This window comes from Enhydra lutris, unplaced genomic scaffold (assembly GCF_002288905.1).
Source record: "Enhydra lutris kenyoni isolate GAN:26980312 unplaced genomic scaffold, ASM228890v2 scaffoldscaffold26, whole genome shotgun sequence".
NCBI classification, from domain to species: Eukaryota; Metazoa; Chordata; class Mammalia; order Carnivora; family Mustelidae; genus Enhydra; species Enhydra lutris.
In genome coordinates, this window is record NW_019154110.1 from 5,506,021 (window position 1) to 5,530,314 (window position 24,294).

Below are 24,294 nucleotides of genomic sequence, written 5' to 3' on the forward strand. Positions count from 1 at the left end.
ACCCAGCCAGCGCACCCAGGATCCTCCTCCCACTTTCCCCACCCACCACGCTTCCAGAAATACTGTGACGGCATCCTGGTGGCCTTCCCGTGGCCCAAAGGCCCTGCGGTGGGAAGTGCCAGGCTGGACAGGCTTCGAACAGAGTTCCTGATACAGGGATCTTCAGCGGGGCTCATGCCTACATCCCAGGTCAGGACAGGAAGAGACTACCTCCCACAAGAAGGTACCCTGAGATTCCAGAGTGAGGCTCTCACCCAGCCTCTCCAAGCTGCCTTGCCTTTCTTGACTCACCTTGGCCTTCTCCCTCAGCCACCCACGATCCAAGGCAGGGGCCACTAGCCATGGGGGACTACTGAACAATGGACACGTGGAGAGTGAACCTGAGGGGTGCCGTAGGGGGGTAACATACTCATCAAAATCCTAGAAAACTTTGTGGGAGTAAAATAACTCCTTAATCTTTTGTTTTGATGACATGCTGCAATGACATTTTGGATCTAGAGTTAGATGCATGATTACAACGGATTTCATCCGTTTTTCTTTTTTTAGTGTAGCTGGGAGCAACTTTAAATTCTGTATCTGGCTCACATTGTATTCCTATTCTGTTTTTCTTTTGGTCACCTTTGTGGGGCACTAGAGATGGGCTGGCAGAACCCCCTGGTTCTCCCAGAGGGACAGTGTTGAGCTCTGGTCAGCATCCTCACAGGGCACTGGGTGAGACTGACGCCCAGAAATCACCTTAGTCCTCCTGAAGCAACCTCATAGGAGGCACTGTAATTCTCTGCAATTTACAGCAGGGGAAGAGATCCAGGATGTGGTCCCTTAGCCAACAAGTGGCAGAACCAGGACTCAGCACACCACCGCCCATGCCTCCTTGCCGCCCCCTTGCCAGCCAGCAGGGCCCCTTCTTTTGGCCACGCTTGGCCTCAGAGCCCCAGGATGGGGAAATCAGGGGCCTCCTCACCCAAAGGCATAGACGTCAGCAGCTTTGGAGAATGGCAGTTGATCCTCGTCCTTCCCGGGGGTCATCTCGCGCACAATCTCTGGGGCCAGGTAGCATAGCCAGTCATGGGACAGCTTCAGCTGGTTCTCACGCCTGGAGGCCAAGAAGCCAGAGCAAGGGCATGGGGCCTTTCAGCCAGCAGCGAAGAGGCTGCCCAGCACACCTATGCCCCAGGACGAGCACACCCCCCCGTGCATATCCCAGAAAACAGTTCGCAGATCTGCACCTGCCGAGGTACCTGGAGAAGGGTGATAACCAGCTTCTTCCAGGAAAGCCGGCCGGTAACCAGTATCAGCAGGGAGCAGATTCTCCGCCCCAGGAGACAATCAGTCTGCCTGTGTATCTTACAACCTGGCCCAGGTCTCAGTCTCCAGCCAGACTGCCATCCTCCTTCCCAGAGGTCCCCCAGATTCTTGGAGAGAGCCTTTCTCCCCAATCACCACCCTTCAAGATTTGGGGGAAATAAAACCTGATGCTCTTCCTCATCGTGTCTCCCTCCCTGGGGTCGTGAACCCTGGGGACGCAGCCTCCTATGGGCGTCAGCCTGAGAATGAAGTACTATGCACAAGGGACCCAAACGTCACCCAAGCCTGATTCTGGACCAGAACTACAGGATAGGACCGCAGTAGAACTTAGCCTTTCCTGCAGGGAGGGCTGCCCCTCTCACCAACGGACAGCAAGAACTGCATGTCGAGGCCTGGCTGGTCCAGCCCAGGTCCTCCCTGTCCTGTAGGGACACCCGAAGTCAACTCACCGGCCCTCTCGGACCACACCCGAGATCCCAAACAGCCCAAAGTCAGTGATGACCACTTTGCCGTTGTCATAGAAGACGTTCTTGGATTTGAGATCTTTGTGCACGATGCCCTTGGCGTGGAGATAGCCCATACCCTGGGAGACAGAGAGCTTCATGTCAGCGGGGCAGGACCCAGGCTGGGCTGGCAGCTGGAGGCCCTTCCCAAGTTAGCTCAAGCCATCTTCAGAACCCTAGACGGCAGAATGGTCTCCATGGTACCGATGAGAAAACCAAGCCTCAGAGAGAGGAAGTCACTGGCCCCAGTTAAGGAGCATGGCTGAGGTTTGGTCCCAGGCTGGTCCACGTCATCATGGTGTCAAACAGACAACACCGTACACTTGGCTCAGGTGTGAAGTGTAGAGAGGGTGTGGGTGGAGAGCTGGGGGGGATGGCCAGGAAGTGTATAAAGAATGACGATAACCACCCCCCTCGCCCTGTGTTAGGTCATATGGGAATCGAGTGATCTATAGGGTCTCTATCAGGCTTTGTACAATGTGCCTCCCCCTCAGGCTACGCAAGGGCTCAGGGTGGAGAGCAGAAAGGAACTCCCACAAAGGGAGCCCCTGAATACAGGTGGTCCCAGTAACTGTGCTGGGGTAAAGGGAGACCTTGACTACCACCCATGTCCCTATGTTCCGTCTCGGCTCAGGTTCTAGGTCACCGTGTAGCCTTGGATGCTGTACTTCTGAGCCTGTTTCCTCGTCTACCCAGGGAAAGGACAGGGCTGGGGGACTTGTAACCACCGCTTGATCTGGAGGTGAACACCGGCCAGGTGTATGGGATACAGGTGACCTAACACAGGCACCATCTCATCCAAGGTCAAGCTGTCGTCTGACACGAAACCCAAGACTCTCATGTACCCTGATGCCCTTGGGATTGGGGGCGAGAGGCTACTGCTGGAACGGCCATCCCCACCCGCTCAGAAAGAGGCCCATGTAAGGCCACCTCCCAGCCTCCTGACCTCCCACACTGAGGTCACTTCCCACACTACGAAGAGTCCTTTGGTGGCTTTCAAACTCTCTCGGGGTAAGAAGTAAAACAGTAAACAAGAAACCACATTTAAGAAATAGAAAGAATGAACCATGAGGCAGAATCAGACAGAAATCAGCTGAGGCCAGAGCTCAGTTCGAGGGGGTCTGAAGAGTGTCGGAGATGAATTAACACAAGGCACGTGATGGCGACGGTGTGGGGTCCGCTGTCCCCATGCAGTGGAAGTAGAGAGTTCTAGGAGAGAGTGACTTACTCCTTGCCAATATTCCATCCTGAACGTAAGAAGGTCATTCCTAGAATATCTACCATTTCCCAAACCAAACCAAGGCACAAGCCTTCCTCAGTGGCCTAAGACCACCCCCGCCCCCCAAACATGGGCTGAACAGGGACCAGCTGTATGATGGAGGACAAGCTGCTGTCCCCCTCTGAGCTTTGTTTGCAAGAGAGCTGCCTCAAACAGCCAGCTTCAATAGACAAGATGTCAAATGCCCAGGTCTGGAGCATGGACTTCCTGCCCTTCCCACAATATCCCAGTGTTCCCAGAGTGGCCCCTACATCACAAAGCCAGCTCAAGTTCAGGACCCTGCTATTGTATTTTGAACCTCAAAACCACAGAGGAGTATAAAAGGGAGTGGCTTAGAAGGTTCCAGCGGAAGGGGACAGGTGACCACTTCTCAGCAAGAGGAAAACCAAACAAGCCAACAAGCCAGTTTCAGGATCTGCATCTCTGAAGTCTCTGAGTAGCTTTTCTTGTCTGCCCCTAGAATCTTCCAGAGAGCTCATCCATCCGAACTCAGCAACAGACACAGACTCCCCAGTGTTCTGACCATAAGGACAGAAGACAGTTTAGAGGAGGAGGACAGAGCAGGGGAGCCGGAGGGGAGCAGGGCCCAGCAAGTTTGAGGGAACAGGTGTGACACCCAGCAGCTCCCTCCAACTCCTCTGAAATGTGACCTACTGCACATGAAGGCGTAAATGTGCTATTTTAATTTTGAGGCTTTAAAAGTTTAATTTGTTAATTCAGCCACATGGTTACGTGTCACGTGGAAATCTTGGTTTGCTCATGAAGGTCACTATGACTTTGGGATTTCTTTGGTAAAGACACACACAGGCGCATGCATGCACCAGAAAGAGGGAGGAGGGAGGGAGGAAAAGGAAAGGACACACACACACACACACACACACACACACACACACACACACACACGCCAGGAAGAGAGAGGGAGAAAAAGGAAAGGCAGGGGTGAAGGCAGGAGAGGAGGCAGGGGACAGGGAGTTGGGGGGAGTTGGTCAGAGCAAGCGTTTCAACAGAAAGCAAGCAAGGAGGAACTTTGACCCAGCAGTAGTCTGGCTTTTATCTAGGTCTGCTTGGTGCTAAAGCCAGCAACTTACAAAGAAGCTTTTCTTTCATTTGTGTTTTATTACTTTTAAAAAAAGATGAAAGAAAGAAAAAAGGCTGCCTGAGGGCCAGTCCTCATGCAGCTTGGATCTGGACACTTGAAGGCAGAAAGCCTGGGCCCACCCTTAATCCAGTTCTGGCAGATTGTCCCTCTGTGCCAGGGCCTGGGCCCAATGTGCTCTGAGCAGATGACCCCATTCTCCTCTTGCGCCAATCCAATGGGGGAGGTTACACTGGAATTCCCACCTTACGGGGGGAGGAAGCTAAGGCTCAGGGAGGCTAAATGACCTGTCCAAAGTCACATAACTGGAGGGACCAGGATTCGAACTTAGGCCACGTGTCTTTACACCCTACTGTGTTCCTCCCTGACCAATCCATCCATCGTCAAAGACTGGGCGTCCAGCTCCTGGCTTTAAGTGGGTGAGACACGGACCGAGGGAAGGCGCTGGGGTGCCACCCTTGAGGCAGCCCAGCTCAGAGAAGAGACAGAGCAGGGGGTGGCCAGGAACCCTGGAGCCAGCTGGATAGTCCTTTACCTTGATGATCTCCTGAGCAATCTGTCTGGTCTTGTTGATGTCCAGAGACGTCTTGGGGTCCCTCACAAATGAGTGCAACGTCCGCCCCTTGCAGAAGCTGTCGAGAGTGGTGGGGTCAGGCTGAGGGGTGGGGCCAGTGCAGCCGAACCCCAGCCTCCGGGGAGCCTGAGAGTAGCCGTGGAGAGAGCTGTGACCCCAACTGCCAGAGGTCTCTCTCTGTCCCCTCGCCCGTGGGCACTGGAATCCTCGTTCTCCACCAAGCCCCTGACACCCATTCCTTCTTGGGCCTGGCCTGAGTGTGCAAAATCACACACACACACACACACACACACACGCGTGTACCCCGTTCCCTGTGGCTCTGAGCCTGTGCACCCCAGAACAGGAAACCCAGCTCAGCAAGGCTCCTGGCAACCCAGAGCAACCCAGCCTTGGAGGATTTGAGGCAGAAACATGTCCCTCAAACTCGGGGAAGAACCTGGTCTTTTAGGACTATAAGCAGGCAACATTTGGGGCTCTCCAGAATGATTCTCATGATCATTTTTACTGTTCTCTGATCACAGAGATTTCATTACAGTAAAGCCCTGTGTAGAAGGGGGGTGGCATCACGGGGGTCAGACAGATTCCTGGACAATGGGTTCAAGTTTTTGGGCCACTCCTTGCATGGACTCCTAAAGCCCGGGGTGGGCAAGGACCCAGAGAGAACGTATGGCTCACTCCCCTGTTCCCAAAAGAAGTTCACAAAGGCATCTCATGAAGGGGCTAGTTTTAGGCAACCTCTCCAAAGAGACAGGATCCTTGGAGCCTCAGCAACTTTGAGAACCGGCTGAAGGGGTGTGGGATATTGGCTGATGGTCCCTTGTCTGCATTCGAATCCCCTCAGCATATCCTAAAATGTGAATTTTGGGGGTAATGAACGTTTTGCTATTTATTCCCTTTAAGCAGACTCAGGTTCTCACAGCCCCGGGTGGGTGAAGAGAGAACGGACGGATGCATGGACAGACAGAGCTGGGGGCTGGGGCCCTGGGTGCTGCTGAGATGGTGTAAGCTAAAGCATCACGTTGTTGTGCTTTGGGCTGGCATTCTGTCCCCTGGGTTACGTGGGCAGTACCACCCTGCTCAGGAATTCTAGTGGGTCTGCTTTATGTCTCTGATAAACAGGCAAATGGGAAATTTTTATTTAGTAAATATAGTCTGTTTGAGAGGAGAAAAAAGGTTCTTACAAACCATAGGGTCCAGCCACTGGGAATGTCGTCAGAATATTAATGAGGGGGTTCTCGGCAGATGGATTCAAGTGATTTCTACTGTCTTCTTGAAACCTCCATGTATATTCCAAAATACCTTCACTAACCTCTTACTTCTGTTCCTGACTATTAAAGTAAACACCCAGCAACAACTTTTTGAAGGCCACAGGCCAAAATGTTTCAACCTCACACTCTGGGTGCTGCGGGGGGGGGGGGGGAAAAGTCACACACCCAAGTTGCAGGGTGGGGGAGGGAGGACGGGTGGGCACTTTCTGCAGTAAAACAGACAGCTTAGGTCAGAACATCACATACGTATACTCTTTCCTAGCATGTGCCCTCCCAGAACGTCTCGGACATGGGGAACCAAATACATTCATTACGGCAAAGTGCCCAGCCCGAGAGGACCGGCTAAATAAACTGGGGGTGACCAGTGATCAGCCAGAGAGAGAACCCAGACCCAGGCCACTCTCAGTGATTCGTGCTGGTAGTCTGAAATCAGCCATGGGGAGGGTATTTACATCACAGGAATGGAGAGATACCACAACTAGGGCTGAAACCATGCTGGCTCCACAGTTACGAGCACACTGCTGGGGTCGCCGACGTGCCAGGAACGCTGGGTGAGCGGTAAAGACCGAGACTGGCCTCAGACCCGCGCTCAGCCTGGGGAAAGCAGATGCGAGCCCAGAGGACCGGTGCCGTTCTTACAAAGGAATAGTTTTAAAAATGTGGGTATACACAAACCCTTTTAGTTTAACAACAGGCATGATAATGGTGCTGACAATGTGGCTGGTGGGGGGGGGGGGGCCGGGGGGGGGGGGTCGGTTACCTGGTGATGATGGCCAGGTGGGGCGGGTTCATGCAGGCTCCCATGAAGAGCACAACGTTCTCGTGCCGCGTCTGCCGGTAGTTCATCACCTCCTTCTTGAACAGCTTCAGGTGGTCCTGGTTGTGGCCGTCCATCTCCAGCAGGCGGATGGCTACCTCGCCGTGCCAGCGGCCGCGGTGTACCCGGCCCCAGCGGCCCTGCCCAATGGGCTCGCCCAGCTCCACCTGCTCAAAGGGGATGTCCCACTCCTGCAGGTACACGCTGGTCTGGCTGGCCTTGCGAGAGATCGGGCCCCGCCAGGGCCGGCGGGAGCTGGGCAAGTCGTCCACCTCATCCTCGTCATCCTCTGCCTCTGACTTGCCGGCCTCTGGCTCCTCAGCCTGGAAGGAGGGGGAAGGCATAGAGATGGGTGGCAGACCTGGGCTCGAACGACTCGCCCTACCCACAGGCCCGGGAGAGACTCATGGGGGCTGGAGGCCCGGGATCTCGTCGCAGTTCTGCACTGGCCTGCTGTGGACAGTGGCCGGGTCACTTGGCACCACAGGGTGTTGATGTCGTCACTCACAAAATATGGTGTCTGGCTCAGGTGGGCCCTGAGGCCCTTCTTTCTGAGAGGGCTCCAAGGCCTACGGAGGACACCATCTAATCGCTAGGAAGGAACGTTAACAACCCCCAGCATAGACGAATTTAACCCATTTATCCTTTCTGGGCATTCCTTTGTTTAAACCGTGTCTGACTGTCCTCTAGGCAGGAGTAAGTCAGTCAGTCTAAGTGACGCTGCGCGGCTGGTTTTTTTTTTTTTTTTTTAAAGATTTTAAAGATTTTTTATTTATTTGTCAGAAAGAGAGAGAGAGAGAGAGCACAGGCAGACGCAGAGGGAGAAGCAGGCTCCCCACAGAACAAGGAGCCCGATGTGGGACTCGATCCCAGGACGCTGGGATCATGACCTGAGCCGAAGGCAGCTGCTTAACCAACTGAGCCACCCAGCGGTTCTTGGGCCCGGCTAAGCATTTGGGGGCTCTGACATCATACAGATGCCTGGCCGCACCCCAGACAGATGGAACCAGAGCTTCCCATGCTAGGCCCCGGGCCTCAGGCTAGGGTTGGGAAGCCTGAGAGCTTACTTTAGCTTCAAAGATTAAAAAAAAAAAAAAGAAGACGCCTGCTTCGTTGTTCCTCATCATTCTTCCCCGCTATGTACATGCCTTAGTGGGTTCCTGAGGTGGTGGCACCCATGGACTCCCTACACCCCTGGGAGTGCTGAGACGAGGTGGAGAGAAGAGAGAAGGCAGGGTCTCCGGGCTGCGTGTCACCCTCACTCACCTCCGCTTCGTGATCCTCCAACACGTCTGCTTTGGGCTGGTTGTCAAGCCTAAGAGTCAAACAGTTCGTCAGGGAGACCCTGAGGGCAGGCCACTCTGCTCTCGGCCGGGCAGGGGACTCCCGTGGGAGGTCTGACAGAGGGCTCCTGGACCCGCGTCCTTACTGTGACCCACCTGCCTGTGGGAAAGGCAGTCTGGATGCCGCAGAAACAGACAGGAGGCCAAAGACCAAACCCCGTTTCCCTTCTTTGGCCTCGGCCTTCTTCAGACTAACCTGAGGGTGGTGGGGGATGAGGGGAGGGCAGGAACCACCAAGGCCCTTTGAAATCTGATGCCCGGTGCATGGGGTTCTGAACACACACACACGGGACCTGAACTTCGCCTTGAGAACCGACTGTCACCTCCTAGCTGTGTGACTTCATATAATTTCTTTAACTTCTCTGTGGGGGCTTTTGCCTTTAAGGATGCCACCTACTTCAATACCTGCCTTCACCAAACAGGACTGTGTGAGGAGATGGGAGTCAAGGGCTCAGCAGAGCTGGACATTGGGAATGGGGCTCCCTAAACAGGAGCTGTTTGTGGTAGGCATCTCTAACTCTGAGTGGCCTTTGCCCACCTCTCCTGGGTCATGAGGCTGCCCCAGATTCGAAAATAGCCCTCCCCACACGGACTGCATACACTGGAGGCTAATAAAACCCTCTGGCCGAGTTCACTGGTCCAGGGAGTGAATGAGCCCATGGAGAACCCCGGCCGGCCGGCTCAGCATCCAGAGCAGGCAGTCAGACACGCAAAGGTGGGGTGGGAGGTGGCCAGGGGTGCGGGTCTAGCTTTAACGAATCCCCACAGAAGAGAAAGAGGACACAGCATTGGGAGGCCTACCGGGTGCTGTCCGCCGCATCAGGGGATGGGACTGCCTGTGGAAACGCCGAAATGTCTGGAGGAAACAAAAAGCCAATGCAAGGCCTGAGACAGAAAATCCTGGACTGACCTAAATACTGTGACTTCAAGACAGGTCTGTTTAACCCAGGAGAAAAACAATTAGCTGCAGTCTTTGTCTAAACACACCGAGACTTCATTTGGCTAAATTAAGAATTAAGGTTGCTGATTAAGTACACGAATGCCTGTCATCCTCGGCTGGAGAAATAAGTACTAACCACATAAACTCCTTGGGGGCAGGAATACAGCCAAATGCAAAGGCAGTGCACGTAGTGGGTGTGCAAAACAGTTTTTGTGGAAGAGAATCAAGGAGATTGGAAGTTAAAGGTGCATTTCATCTCATAGCCAGCAGATGGCGCCAGGCAGCAACGCTCAGGAGGGTGAGACCTCAGACTATTCTAAACTGGCTTCCCCTTCTAAGACAGCTTCTGTAAGCAGCTTCCTTGTCAGGATGTAAGGAAAGACATCCTAAATGCTTATAAGGCATCGGCAGAAAGGTCTCTCCCTTCACTCTGCAAACTGGATTTCTGCCACCCCCCCAGCTGTGTGACCCTGGGTAAGCTGCCTGTAGTCTCTGGGCAAGAGGCTGAACAGGACGGATGTCATGGTCCCTCCCAGTAGATCACTAGCCCTGTGAAGGGCCCACTCTCAAGGTGACCCACCCTGCTCCCTTTCCCAGCTGTCATACACAGTCAGCTCTCAAATAGGTGTATGTGAGACTCAGGCACTCAGAGGTGCCCTGGGAGAGGGTACCCAGGTGGGCGGGACAGAGGGCTCGCGGCATGGGGCAGTTAGTGGGAGCATGCAGAGGACTCACCTGGAAAGATAAACTGCTGTCTATGATGAATGAAGTAGGCAGCTTTAAACAGAAGAGGAGGTGAGTCACACACACAGAACAGCAAATGCAGGGGCTTGGCGGGGGGCGGGGGGGGCTGGTTATAGGGTGGGGCTGAGCAGGGTGATCCATGCAGGAAGGAGAAAGGGAGCTGGAAGGAAGCAGGTGCTGGCGGAGCCCCCAGGAGGGAAAGGGCTGGGCCTGGAGGACTTGCCCATTCCATTCGCCTCCCAGGCTCGTTTCTCTGTGAAGTATGCGTGAGCCCAGGAGGGCGAGACACAAGGGTGAGGAAATAGCGCTTGTGAAAGCCGGCCGGGCCATGTGCAGAGAAGCGGCCCCCACTCCGGCCCCACATCATTCACCTCCAGAGGTGCTGAGGCCTCAGAGACCCGACCTCACCATCCAAAACAGAACAAAAACGACCTCTCTTCAGGGGGACAGAAGGGGACGTGCTGGGGGTCTGGATTCGGACACAGTTGTCATAGGGTAAAACCAGGGGTAGAGACAGCCTTTCCCCAGGTTTATTCTTCGTGATAAACAGAAATGCTCCCCCATGGTACAGAGTAGATGCACAGTAGGCATCATTCCTTCCCCAGGTTCACCAGGCTGGGCCCCAGGCACAGCCATGACCAGCGAGATCACAGATCCTGGCCAGAGTGAGGGCTCTGGGCACAGGACAATGAGGGCCCAGCCCACGGATGTCAGAGAAAGCTGAGAGGCTCTGACTGACATCACAAAATGGACCTTTACTGTGGCCGTTGTTTTTCAAACAAGGCCTTCCTTTTAGAAAAACCCAAACTAGAAGTTCAGCAAAAGATCCAGTTTCAGAAATTAATGACAGAGCAGAATGTGAAGAGGGAGGTTACTCCAATGGGCTCCAGCTCTGCTGTGGGGAGGGGATGGGTGTGCTCGGGCAGTGCAGGAGAGCCCCAGCCAGGTGCACGTTAAGGCGAAGGGACAGGTGAAAGAAAAGATTCCTACAAAATCTCAGTCTCCCAGCATCCCTGAAAGAAATCCCTGGAACCCTGGTAAAATGGGTCCGGAGAGGCTGCCTGGCCTCCTGCTGGCCACATGTGGCCCGAGCTGAGGGTTGCCCGGCACAGGAAAAGCTGTGGCTCTGTCCTCTGAGGCCTGGAGCCCCAAGGGCTGGTGACAGGTGGGTCATGACTTGTCCGGGCCCAGAGTAAACCGGACGGTCCCAGTGGCTGTGCCTGTCTCCTGGCCACCAACCGAAATACCTGGAGGGCTGAGACCAGCTACAAGGAGCTGCCAGGGAAGCCAAGGCCTGGGCTCATCCCGAAATAGGCAAGGGGCCTTGTTCTGCACCTTGGAGAGGTGGGACACCCCTGGCCTGGCCGAGAGATGGGGGACCCTGGTCCTACAGAGCATGCTGAGACTCTGTGTCCTCATCTGCACAGTGGGAATAACCTAATCCCAACTTCATGGGGTCTCCTGTTTTATGGGAAAAAAAGCTCCCCCTTAAGCAGCTTATTTGGATCACCTGAGCAGGTAAGCAACGGAGCAGGTAAGCAGCCGAGCCCCAGAGTCCCTCTCCCAGGTCTTCTGGGCCTGCCCCAGCTCCCTGTGCCACTGGCCATGCTTCCCAAGTGCTCAGAAGCCCTGAGTGAGTGATGCCTGTGACAAGCTGCCCCACACACAGGACGGCAGTTTGGGGATTGTGTCAAGAATCAAGGCTTTATGTCAGACAGAGTTGGCTTTGATCCTGGCTCTGTCCCTTCCATGTTATACAGCTCAGGACAAGGCACTCCCCTTGAACCTCAGTGTCCCCATCTGTAAAATGGGTGTGATAATGTCATCTACCGCAGAGCTCACATCAGGTATAAACATGGTACTGTATTTGGGCTTGGCACAGCACTTGGCCACCAGCAAAGGCTCTTACTGGCTGCAGGGTTTCACCTTGAGCCTGCCTGAGCGTGCTGAGAAGGGGCATCCCACCCTATCCTGAAGGCACACAGAAGCCCCGAGGGTGGTACCTGGGAAGTTGAACCTGCTGTCCCGTTGGCCCGGAGAGGGGTTGGGGGGCGTGGTGGCACTGGATGGATTGGATGATGTTGGGAAGGGTGCCGGCGAGGAGGGCGTGGAGGATGTGGTGGAGGATGGGTTGCTGCTGGAGTCCAGGTGGTTCATGGCCGGGGGGTGCTCCTGTGGGATCAGAGACGCCAGAAGTGGGCAGGGACTGTCACGGCCCTGCCCAGCCTGCCCCTTCCATACCCCAGTGCTTAGACCCCTCCCCTCCCTGCTTGAAAACGAGGAAGTCCGCCCCGGGGCATGTTGACCATTTTATCGTCTAATATTCAAGGGGAGGATGGACAGAAAGACCCTCCCCTCAGTGCCCATCCCCTAAGGACTCCTGCTCAGCTTTCTTTAGCTCAAACATACTTTCCTCCCAGAAGCCCTTCTCAAGCCCAGCAGCGACCATGCTCTTCCTCCTTCTCCCCCTATAGCTAGCACTTTTCCTCAGGGCACTTGAACCTCGGCTGGTCAAGTGCAGCTAGCTTGGGCAGTTTTCTGAAGAACGTCCCCCACCTCCAACTGTGTGTCCTGCAAGGGCAGGGACCACACGTGCTTATCACACACCCCATGCCTGGCTCTCGGCTAAGCACACAGCAGGGTTTTTTAACGAATTCAGGCTCCGACAAGTGTTTAGTGTGTGGTATATAGTGGTGCTAATAAATGCTCCCTCTACTCTTTTGCAGACCTACTGGCTAGGACTGCCCAGGGTTTAGAGCCCTGAGAGAGGGCTATGGCGGGGGACTCTGTGTTAGGTGGGACTCCGGCCCTGACCGATTTCCCAGACCCAAACTCCCATCCCTCAGGGCAGGGCTGAACTTCCTTGGTCAAGAAAGTTGGAGCCAGGGGCACCTGGCTGGCTCAGCAGAGCATGTGACTCCTGACCTCAGGGTTGTGAGTTCAAGCCCCACACTGGGTATAGAGATTACTTAAAAATAAAATCTTTAACAAAAAGTTGGGCCCAAATTAGGTTAAATGCTGAGTTCTATAGGCTTCTTTTCTGCAGGCTCTAAAGGCTCTGAGCCTTTAGGAGGGGACCCTGGAACCCACCAAAGCTACACAGTGGGCCTCAGGGTCCAGGGACAGCCCCTGCCACTTGGGGCCACAGGCCGGTGGGGAGGGAGCTGGGTCCCCTGAGCCCTTCCTCTCCCTGCTCACCCTGCAGTGACCCCGCATCCCATCCCTGCTCCTGGGGCTCAGGCCAGCCCAGGCAGGGGGAGTAGCTATGAGGCAGGTTGAATCCTCCCTCCTCCACTCAGCATCCATGTGAATTGGTTCAAATCAGCCCACCTTTCTGAGCCACAGTGGTTCTGGATAAAATGGGAGTATTGGCAACTGCCTCACGCTCTATGCTCAATACCATGTCTAATACCAACACATCCTCGCTGCCCACTGTGTGTTGGACTCCAACACAGACACCAGGGACCAGGCAGGACCAGGCGGGAGCAAGAGAGTGAGGCTGCACCCTCCAGAGCAGCCCCCCCACTGGGGAGACAGGCCCTCAGCATCACGCAGCCGGGCCTCCAGAAACACTGGGAACCACATGTGGTGCAGCCAGAGACCCTGGTCCTCAGGCCGCCTCCTGGCAAGGCCCCCCGGAGGAGTGAGCATGTGAATGCTGAGAAGGGTGTTTCAGGCAGAGGGAATGGTAGGCACCAAGACCCTGAGGTAGGAGTGGGCAGAGGCGCTATGAGCAAGGGCAGCTGGAGAAGAGGCTGGAGAGACATGCCAGCCCTTGAGATGACTGGGCCAAATGTGTAGCCCTCGGCACGGCACCTGGAACTTGGTGAGAACTCCATGACCATTAGCTCGTGCTGTGAGCATGATCATAAATCAGGGTGAGAGAAGGACGACAGCTAGTCAGTGCCCTTGGGGAGGTAAGAGAAGGCACCATCCAGAACTATGTCTGATCAGGGCCGGCCAGGTGTGTGTAGGACGGGCCTCCTGGAGGAGGAGGGGCCCTGAGTGGGTTCTGAACTGACCAGGGCTGAGCAAGAGGGTGCGGGGGGGGGGGGGAACGGTGAAAATGGGGGCACATCTGTTGTTGCCTGATAAGAACACAATGCTGGCTAGGTGGGAGTGGCAGACGGGGGTGCGCCTAGCATCCCTGCCGAGGAAGTGTGTCTCTATCTGTGACAGGCTGGACAACAACGCTGGTCCTGAGAAGCAAGTTCAAGAACGTCCCTTCGTTAGCCCTCTGATACCCTGTCAACAAAGCCTGATTATCCCCACTTTACACACCAGGGAGCTGAGGCTCAGAGAGGTAAAGGAACTCACCCAAGGTCACAGAGGCAAGAAAGGGGACTAGTTGGGATGGGAGCTCAGCTGTGGTCCTACACCTCTCCACCCCACCTTTCTTCCTGGATGGATGGAATGCCACCATCAGGGGCAATGCAATGACAGGTGGATAGACTGAGAGAGGACACGGGCAGGCCCATAAGCGCGGACAGCTCTGAAGGCCTCCCCTGTCAGGCAGTAAGACGTGCAGCAGCCCTCCAGGCTGCACTTTCTGGGTCCCTGGTGTTAATGAGCTGGGCCACTTGCCTCTCTCTTCTCCCTGCCCCAACGTCTACCCAGCCTGGCCCACACCACAGAGAAGCCAACAGCATGCCCCTCCATAGTGAGGCAAAGGTGTGCTAAGCCCCGGTCTGGGGCTGGGGGGAGGCCACTGGCTGCGCAGTCACCAGAGGCCACCATCCGAGGCCACCACGAGCACAGGCACCTTGCAGACCCCACCATGCACACCTGTGCCTGGGGGCTGCAACAGGCCTCTTAGACTCTCCTTTCAAAAGTCTGTGCGGTGGCAGAGGACCCCTGCTCTGGGCCTGCCTTTCACTCACGGGGGACCCTGTGAGTTCTTGCTTAGGTCCTCACCTAAAACGGAGCTAACAGCAATATGTGATTTTTAGAACTATTGTGAGGATCAAAAGGATCAATGGGAAAAGTTCCTGGCTCAGAGTAAGTGCTTAGGAAACATCCAGCTGCACCGGGGAAGGAGGCCACAGGCACATTAACTACGATTTGGACAAAATGTAAAGTCTACAAAAATGACAGGACCCCCGAGGGCCACCCTCTCTGGCCTTGGGCTGCAAGTCCCACCTCCCCGCTGACTGCTGCATTGCAGGAGGAGCCCCAGGGCAGGGGTGGTGGGGGCTTCTCCTGGCACAAGCAGCAGATGGGCAGGCGGCCGCCTGTGTACCTTCTTTGTCAGTGCTTTGGGGAGGGTTCCGAAGTGGGGCTCAGCTGCTCTGTCCACCGGGTTGTTGATGTCTGAGGGGACAGATTCCGTCCTCCGAAGCCTAGGTTCTGTTTCAAAAGGAAAAGGGGGAACCATCAGCAGGGAGCAGATCAAGCTACAGAGAGGTCCACCCGGCCCCAGAGAGCAAAGAGCGAACACTCACGTGGGAGGAAGGATATTCTACAGGCAGGGGCTTCCTTTGTACACTTGTTGTGACACTTCAATCTGGGAAAGAAGGCGGCAGGGTCAGTGCACGGAGGGCCACTGGGGTCTCCCGAAGCACGCGTGGGCGGCTCCAGGCACCACCCGCAGCTCCGGGCAGCAATCACTCGCAACTGCCTCGATCTCCGCGCATTCCTCAACAAACATGAGCCCCAAAGTCTGGAATATTCCACACCGATCGTCCTAGCAGCTGCCGTCTGTAGAGCGGGACATGGTCCCGTGGTGTCTGCCTAACTTCACGGCAAAGCAGTTTTAATTGTACCCGTTTTATCTTGCTGGGGTCACACGTCTATTCTCTAAAGAAAAGGACACCCTCCACTCACATTCAGAAAATTGGAGACAAAACCCTGAACTTACAAGAAAGATGAATCAGAAGGAGAGTGTCAATGACCAAGGGATCCCAGGGGTACAAGGAGTGGCCCTTCCCACTGTGTTCCAACACGGGACACATGGTCTGAGGGTCAGCACAAGCCCAAATGGAAAGACCTGGGCCCTCCATTTGGTCCTGTCTGCTGCACCCTGTCTTGGGGTCCTTGACAATCAAATGGATTGACACTGGGGCCCTACAACTCTCATACCACGATTGTCGGAGAGCATGGGGCTCAGGGGTCATTCTATGGTCTCCATGTGAAATGCATTGCTCGAAAGGGAGCGGGAGGTCCCCAATTTAAAACCAGGAGCCACAACAGATCTAGACTGGTGGAAAGCTCTGGCATCTCCCTGGTGGTCAGGGGAACTGTCAGGAAAACACAATTTATCCAAAAACATGCACAAGACTGTCACTTCTGGTCTGGTGGGAGCTTAAATGCTTTTCCTACACACATTAGCTCAGAGTTTGGCAGCCTCGTAGAGAGAGGACCTGGAATCACCGCCCAATTGTGAAAATGAGGCCCAGGAAAGAGCAAGAAGCTTGCCCAAGGTCACAAAGCAATGGAGGGGCAGCGATCTGGGAGCAGAAACTCCAGGTTCACCCTCTATGAGCAACAGAGGATGCTCTGCCCCCACGCTGTCCCCTTCCTCGTCCTTCTGCCCCACCAGAAAGCACCATGGCACAAAACAAGAAAGCTACGTTTGTAGAGAAGCAACATTCTCCCTCAACTCTCCTCTTCTGTGAACACCAAGAGCCATCTCTGTTTTCACCTCCTCCTGGCCCTTCTCCCTATCTCTGTGCTAACATGAGGCTAAACTTCAGAACTCTGTATAGTTTCCAGAATGGTCCTCCCATTCCTCTCAGATTCTGTACAAGGCACAACACCTAGAACGCTCTTTCTTCCTTGGTCTCTCTGGTAAACTTCTACTCATCCCTCAAAGCCCACCTCTAATTTCCTCTTCTTCAGGGAGTGTCTGGCTCGATGATGCTTCCTTCATCTCCCTAGAGAGGGCTGTACATACCATGGCATGCCAAATGGGATTATAAATAGTAGCTTCAAGAACTCTCAAAGGGGTTCCCATGAACTCTGACTTAACCTAAGGCCAAGGTGAATTATGTAGTAGGACTCTTGCTAAACTACACATTTGGTATTCACTCGCCTCTCCCGTCCCTTCCACCCCTCCATGCGTCACCTGCAGTGCTTGCATTTCACTCCAAACATCATGCTCTTCTGGCACACGTGGCAGACCTGGGACAGCCAAGATTTGGTGGAGAACCTGTGGGAGGTGGACACAGGAAAATGCTCGTGTGGCTGGGAGACCAGAGCCTGGACAGGGGATGGCCCCTGGGAAACCGGGGAACTAGGACCCATCCCAGAGCCACTGGTGCCCTCTCCCAGAGCAGGGGAGGGACACCCAGGCCCACTGCCTGCCCCTGGGCATTCCGAGTTCCCAGCCACAATGTCATCTTTGCCAAAATCCCCAACTCAGTGTGGTCACGGATGCCAGCCCTCTGGCAGTTGCCATCGACATTACAAGTGCACATACTGAGCGATTCCCGTCATAGGAATCGATCCAACCGATACTCCCACGGGTGGCAAATGAGGTACAGACAAGGTTACCCCCTGCCGCGTGTCTGCAGCAGCAAAAGACTGCGAACAGCCCATGGTACTGAGATGTGCCGGCGGCTGACGATGCGAAGTACCATTCAACTACACCACTGGACACCATGAGGCCAGAGAATAAAATAAGAAGGCTCATTCTGTGCAAATACGGGACAATCTCCAAGTTACATTATCAGGGGGAAAAGTACAACAAGACTCCTTTTATATGAAGTTCAAATACAGGAAAAAGTAACCAATGAGGACAGAAGTGAACAGGATCCCCTGGGTGGTAGTGCTATGCTCCCAGAGGGCCCAAAGATCAATTTTTTGGAGGGCTGGAATGTTCTGGAGCTTCATCTGGGTGGAACACATGGGTGTATCCACATGTGAAAATGCACTTGTGCCCTCAGCTCTAAGTAATGATGCCTCCATCTTTACAAGAAAAGAAGCAAAGGATAGGACAGTGTGTATAATACATACCCGTATTTGTTTGGACAGAAATAACTCAAGAAACTGCCAAGACCTGCCTACAGGGGGACCCAGAGGGCTGGGGCAGCAGCAGGAAGGGACCACACAGACACCCTCTATACCTCCTGAATTCTGAACATCTTTCAATCCAAACTAAATCAAAATTTTTTAAAAATTTAAAACAAAAAAACCCCACAAAAGATAGATTGGAAGGAAGGACAGGGGTTGAGTGGGTGGTGCCTGGCAGAGATAGTCTAAGGCAGTCCACAGGGTGGGGAGGCCAAAGGACAGAAAGAACTCACATTCTTTTGGGAGGAACAGATCTTTGAAAGCAGAATCTATCATAGTAACAACAGAACAAATAGCAACAGTATTTGGGGAAGGGTTTGTAATGCATCCATGAGCATGAGCTCACTTGATGCTTGCAAGCCCCAGAGAGTTAGGCAGGTCTGAGATTCTTAGTATACAGGCAAGGGAACCAGAGAGGTTAGGTGACTTTCCCAAGGTCACACAGCTGGGATGCTGCATAGGGGGTCCGGACCCCAGGTCCCTGAACTCAGAGCTGCACAGCTTCTTGGGGAGACCAGTGGGGCAAAGCACAGAGAAAGAGCATGGGCTTTGGGGTCAGACCGCTCCACTGTGAACCCTACCAGCTCCTCCTGGCTGTGGGATGCCTCAGAGCCTCTACAAACAAGGCCCACATGCTCCCCTCGCAGAGACCTGGGGAGCTCACGTGTGCGAATGTGTGGTGCACACGAGCGCTGTCTCTACCTGCCCAACACAGGTGTCCAGGGACTAGGACACAGGCACCCATGTCGCCAGCGTGCCTTGTAAGGAGCCCTAATCCTGTCTCTCTGGGATACACAGCACTCCCTGGGCTTTCATCTCCTCGTGCAAATGGTGGGGATAAGGGGAGCAGTGCTGAGGTGTCTGACAACCCCCCCTTGGAAATCTTGAAAACAGGGCAAAAAAGAAGTCAGGTCTGGGCCTGAGAACGGCCAGCCAGGGGTGTGGGGTGTGGGGTGTGGGGTGTGGGGTAAAAGCATTCCCAGATCAGGGAAGGACCATGATTAGACTAAAACGCTAGGCCTTCCTGTTGAAAGAGAGAGAGAGAGGCCTGGAACCTGGGTTTAAAAAACCCAGCAGGTGTGACTGTGAGCCCAGAACCTGGGTGGGGCAAGGCAGGGCAGCCTGGCAACACTGGACAAGAGGGGTGCTGCTTCCCTGCTTGGGGGCAGCCTCTGGACCTCGCTGCTGCAGGGGGAAGGGAGCAGTGATCTGGGGAGCGCATGGGGGCGAGCTGCCACAGCCCCCCAGCCTCTGTGAAACCAGATGCACCCGAGACAGAACAAAGAGTGGCCAGCCCATCCTGGTGTCCCTCACACTCTGGGTCTGGGGCTGGAGTCTGTGCTCACACACCAACATGTCCCAGGGCCTGGCAGGTGAAGCTCGGCTGAGCGACACCCCTTTTCATCCTCAGCACTGGACTGGGAGGAAGTCTCATTTGCAGAGGGGAAAATGGAGTCTCCAAGACTAGGATTCCGGTCTGCAGCCGGGCAAACCCAAGCTTCCTGTCCTGTGGCAAACCCAGGCTTCCCTCTTGTGCCCTAGGACGATCCCACTGGGGGTGCTGCATACGGAGGGAGGCCCTTGAACCTTCCTGTGAAGGGCCAGTCCCCACAGTGGTGTCACAGTCTCTCTTTCACGAGATTCCGGGGGACGGGGATCAGCCCTGACCAGGCTGCCGAGGGGCCTGGGTGCTGGCCACAGGACTCAACCACTATCTTCCCAGCAGCGTGACCTCAGGCAAATTCCTCAAGTCCTCAGAGCCCCAGCTGGGTCTCCACCTCTGGGCGAGAATTCCAGGCCAGCCTCCCAGGCTCCCTGCAGCTGCAGCTCACGGCTCAGGGGGAGACCAAAGGCCCCGGCAAGTCGCAAAGCTCCAGACAATAGTGCCCTGTTGTGTTCCCAATGGCCTCTAGCAGGGACGGCCAGGACACAGGCGTCCCGAGGTGCCGTTCTGCGGGCTGCGTGACAGACCTGCTGTTTGTGGTTCACACCAGTCTCACAGGTGCTGAGGCCCAGCCCTGGGGTTGGTCCATGTCACGGGCCCATGTCAGCCCATGCCAACACGCACCAGCCACCAGAGTCCCCAGAAGCTGCTGGAAATACACACTGCCAAGCCGAGAACTTTAGGGACGGGCCACAGGAGTCATGGGCCCAGGTGGTCTCCCGCGGGACCTGCAGGAAGCTCCTAGCTCCTTTTCCCCAAGACTTTGATGGTGTTTCTCCTGAGACCCATGTTTTCACTCAGCAGACAGAGGGGCAGGGAGGGTCCAGCAAGCCCACACAGCCACTGGTGATGGGCGGGGGCTCCAGGTGGCTGCAGGGCTGTGTTCACAGAGGTGATGGACAGACCGGAGACAAAGAGCTCTGAGAACAGGGATCAGGACAGACGCTCCCCCCGCAATGAAGAGCGACCCCTCAGTGCGGGCCCCGGCCCATGCAGGCCCCCTTCCCATCCCAGCCTCGCTGGGCCTACCTGTGAGTCACCGACAGCCCGATATCCCTTCGTACCATCTGTGGGGATCCGTGCGGGAGATCTGCAGGGAAAGAGGCCAGGTCGGGCAGACTGAGGACGCCTGTGTCTGTGGCCTTCTAGGTCCCAGATCACAGACTGTGTGGGGGACAGGACCTACTGATCAGTAGATAAAGGTGTCCCTGAACAGGGACAGGCCAGGTAGACCAACGGGGCGGCCTAGTTACCCTCATGCCTCGCCCTGCTTCTCCTGGTAACGTCACTGTCTGGTCTCTGCACATGGTATGGAGACCATCCCCATGTGGCTCCTAGCTTGCCAGGGGAAGCAGCCTTGAGAGGCAGGAGGCAAAGCAATGGTGAGGACAGGAGTCCCCACCAATGTCCACCTCCTGTACTCCCGCACGGATGCATCCACAGGTCACAGGTTTGCGAGGGGTTAATGTGGGTCTCTTGTTTAGTGGGTCAGAGGTCTCTGGCCCTTAGCAGCAGAGGGTTTGAGGCTGGTTAGCCCATCCCATACCTTTACAGCTGCAAGCACCTTGAGAACTTTGCTCTGAGCACCTCCAGTGCCAGGTCTCGCCAGGCAGAGAGCAAGGTCAAGGTAAAGCTTTCCCACACCCCTACCTGGGCCCGTCCCACTGGCTTCTGAAGGGGTCGCACTCATGCTGCGAGCTTTGGGGTAAGCATCCTGTCTTCCTGGAGGGCACCCTAGGTCTCCCTGCCCTAATCCTGGGTTCCTCATAAAAACAGCACCCTCTGGGGTGCATGGGTGGCTCAGTGGGTTAAGCCTCTGCCTTCAGCTTGGGTTGTGATCTTGGGGTCCTGGGATCGAGCCCCGCATCGGGCTCTCTGCTTGGCAGGGAGCCTGCTTCCCCCTCTCTCTCTGCCTGCTGCTCTGCCTACTTGTGATCTCTCTCCCGAATAAATAAATAAAATCTTTTAAAAAAAGACAAAACAGCACCCTCAGTGTTCAGGCCTTATAGGTCAGGAAGCGGGAGAGTGGTTGGGGGCAACCCCTCCATCTACCAGCAGCCCCCATGTCCCACTGCCTCCTGCCCTGGCCTCCCCACCCTCCTCCGTCCTGATTTTGCCCTGATTCAGCACTGCCTAGCTCCCCCTGGAGGAGGAGGGGTTCTCAACTGAGTTCTGATGGGCTTCAGGGGTTTTGAGAAATCCTCTGGATTGCTAAGTTTCGTGGGCTTTTCCCTGGAAGGAGGGTTTAAACTTTTACCCAGTTATCGAAAGGAACCATAACCCAGAAAAATCAGGAACTTGGTGCCTGAGGGATCTGTGGCTGTCTCAGGTCCTCGGAGTCAGCAACAACCCCTCCCCCCACTCTGCACCTGTCCCCATATGCTGGCCAGGCATACAATCAGAGCTCATTAAGTGCTGGGTCACTTAATGCCAAGGACCCTATACCTGAGTACATAGAGAAGGGCCAGCTGGAGGTGCTGACTCCTTCTCCCCCACCAAGGAGAGTCTGATCAGGACCAAAGTGCCCCCCGCTACCCGGTGATGATTCAGAAATCCACCAGCACACCACCCTAGCTCTCTCTGGCACATCTGACCTGCAGCTGACCTGTCCCAGTTCCCTCCTGGGACTCACATCACTGTGAGCAGCCAAGGCCAGCAAAGCACATGGGTCCAGAGGGCTCAGGCTGCCGGTCTAAGAATCGGACTATGGAAGAATGAGATTTCAACCATATATACCACCTACGGTTGACCTGTAATGTCTGCAGTGGCCGTACAATCGGGGAAGGGAAATAACACATGGGCCAGACACCAAGTACCCTGATCTAGAGGAAATCCTCACCCTGAAGACCTCGTCTTGCCACTAAGCAAGTAGTACCACTGCTGCGGTCCCTGCTGTTACGGAGGTGGATGGGACGGGTTGTCCTAGGGATATGGGCGCTGTATTCTCCCCCGAGGCTCTGAGGAGGGCCCTGAGGTTTGTGCCTGTGCCCCAGGGAAGGGGCTGTACAGCCTCCCTCCTTGCTTACCCTATGCCCCCGTTGGGGGCCGGCAGCCAACTTCATTTCGGCAGAGCTCCGGACTCCTATCCTGTCCCCACCGCCCCCCACCCCTCACCGACAGCTCCGCCACTGAGCTCAGCCAGCTCAGGATAGGACAAAAATAAATGGCTCTTTCACTCAGGCCCAAACCAGACGTCTCTGTATTTGCACAGAGACGATCCAAAGCAGACCCCAGAGCCATGGTCTTTGCCCTCTGCTCTGACTCAAGAAAGAAAAGGCCCATAGTGCAGCCCAGTGCAAGACCTGCGTCCAGCCTCGAGGTGGACGGATGGAGAAAGGCACCCCCCCATGTCTTGGGGCCTCGTGTAGAGTCAAGCCACATTCCTGTCTCTGAGCTGCCTCTCTCCTGAGAAGAGGGGTGCCCAGACATCAGCTAATATCCACCTACACCAGACCGATGGCCGCGTGCTTCCGTGTGACCGCAAAAGCCCAGCATACAAGGCTCCCTGCCAGAGGTCACCTGTGGGGACGGCCAGGGACAGAGAGGGCCTGAGTGGGAACTGTCCACAGTCCATGATGCTCTCCAGGCCCCTGGTTCACAGACAGAGGCTCCTGGCTGGGCGGAGGCTACCTGTCCTAGAGCTACTTCCTGAGGCGATCCCAGCACCTCCGCTTCTAGATGGTGGAAAGGCTGGAGTGGGCTGAGGGTCAAGGAAATCCACCCCTGACGGGGACGGTGACATAAACACGATTCCCGGGTGGCAGAAGGGATGAAAATGAATCACTCTTACCAAACCTGCAGGAGACAAAAAAGAGAGAAAGTGGCATGACATCACTATGCTGTCTCAGCGTGTTCCCCAGAACCTTCCCCCTTGGGAGGAAGCAGGCGACATGCTCAGGTAAGGGCTTCAAGCCCCTGGTGCATGGGGCCAGGCCGGCTGTGTGACTATAAGGACGGTTCCTCAATGGAAAGGGCTAGAAGTTCCCGCCAGGGGCACTGGAACTACCCCTGTGCTGCATGCTTCCTATGTCAGCTTGTCCAAGCCTCACCAGCCATGCCGACTGGTAGGGTTCACTCTGCTTCACCACTGAGCAAACAGACTCACAGTCTCCCGAGGTCACACGCCCACAAGCGGGGACACACTGCCCAGAGACCTGCGGGAAGGGGGAGGGGTGCTCAGGGTCCAGGCAGGAGAAGGGGATGTGGCTGGAGCAGGAAGATGAGGAGAACAGTTCTGAGAACAGCGAGGGGGTCCTCAAGAAGGGACAGGTGGGGACATGCCCCAAGCAAGCCTCCCCAGGGGGTGCTGCTATCCCAGCGACAAAGAAAACGAGGGGAGCCCCAGACCACCTGGTCTGCCCTCTGGGCTCACTGAGAGCAGCAAGATAGCCTGAGTGTCCATGTCAGTGTTAGCCCAAGTGGCTCTGTGTGGACCCGACTCAGAATCCCAGGGTGAGGCCCAGCTCACCAGCTGTGGGGTCACTTGCCTGAGGGTCTGTTCTCCGCCCAGAGCCCAGAATGAGACCACAGCCCTTCTAACGCTCTTCTCAAGGGAAAACGAGAAACAGACACACCGGCTTTACTCACTGAGATGCCCTCTGATGACCCACGTCCTGTGTCCTCACAGTAGTTACACTGTGCTCTCTGGGACAGGAGGACCCAGAAGGGGAGGAAGGCTGCAGCCCCTTCTGGAGAGTTGGGGGAGATGACCAGGCCCCAGCAGGACAGGCTGATGAGGAGGGGCACGGCACGTCACAGCACAGATTTCTCTCCTTGGGTGACATATACTTAAAACCATCAGAGATGTCCAGCGCCCGTCCCATAGGGGACCCAGGACAGCCTGTACTGGGACATGGGGAGCAAGCCTACTTAAGACCAGAAAAGGAGAGCCCATTTCAGAAGAAAAGCCAAGTCCCTGACCCTCAGAGGTACAAGAAGGTAGGAGGCTCCCAGAGACGACTCCCTGCTTCC

At 55.4% G+C, this 24,294-nt stretch overlaps 1 protein-coding gene across 12 annotated transcripts in view; it reads right to left on the reverse strand.

Moving 5' to 3' along the window:
- The window catches only part of LOC111151623 (kinase suppressor of ras 1), a 163,609-nt gene that overhangs the window by 10,174 nt on the left and 129,141 nt on the right, over positions 1–24,294 (reverse strand). For 11 of the 12 annotated variants that reach the window (XM_022509724.1, XM_022509727.1, XM_022509725.1 and 8 more), the window contains 13 exons: positions 23,114–23,118; positions 20,353–20,413; positions 16,933–17,016; positions 15,311–15,372; positions 15,109–15,215; positions 11,873–12,041; positions 9,861–9,902; positions 8,987–9,041; positions 8,109–8,157; positions 6,786–7,165; positions 4,719–4,815; positions 1,755–1,888; positions 962–1,093 (listed from right to left, as the gene is read on the reverse strand). In XM_022509724.1, the coding sequence (XP_022365432.1) occupies positions 962–1,093; positions 1,755–1,888; positions 4,719–4,815; positions 6,786–7,165; positions 8,109–8,157; positions 8,987–9,041; positions 9,861–9,902; positions 11,873–12,041; positions 15,109–15,215; positions 15,311–15,372; positions 16,933–17,016; positions 20,353–20,413; positions 23,114–23,118 (1,377 nt within the window). The remainder of the gene's footprint in view (positions 1–961; positions 1,094–1,754; positions 1,889–4,718; positions 4,816–6,785; positions 7,166–8,108; positions 8,158–8,986; positions 9,042–9,860; positions 9,903–11,872; positions 12,042–15,108; positions 15,216–15,310; positions 15,373–16,932; positions 17,017–20,352; positions 20,414–23,113; positions 23,119–24,294) is intronic. The other variant, XM_022509726.1, reaches the window with a different exon arrangement.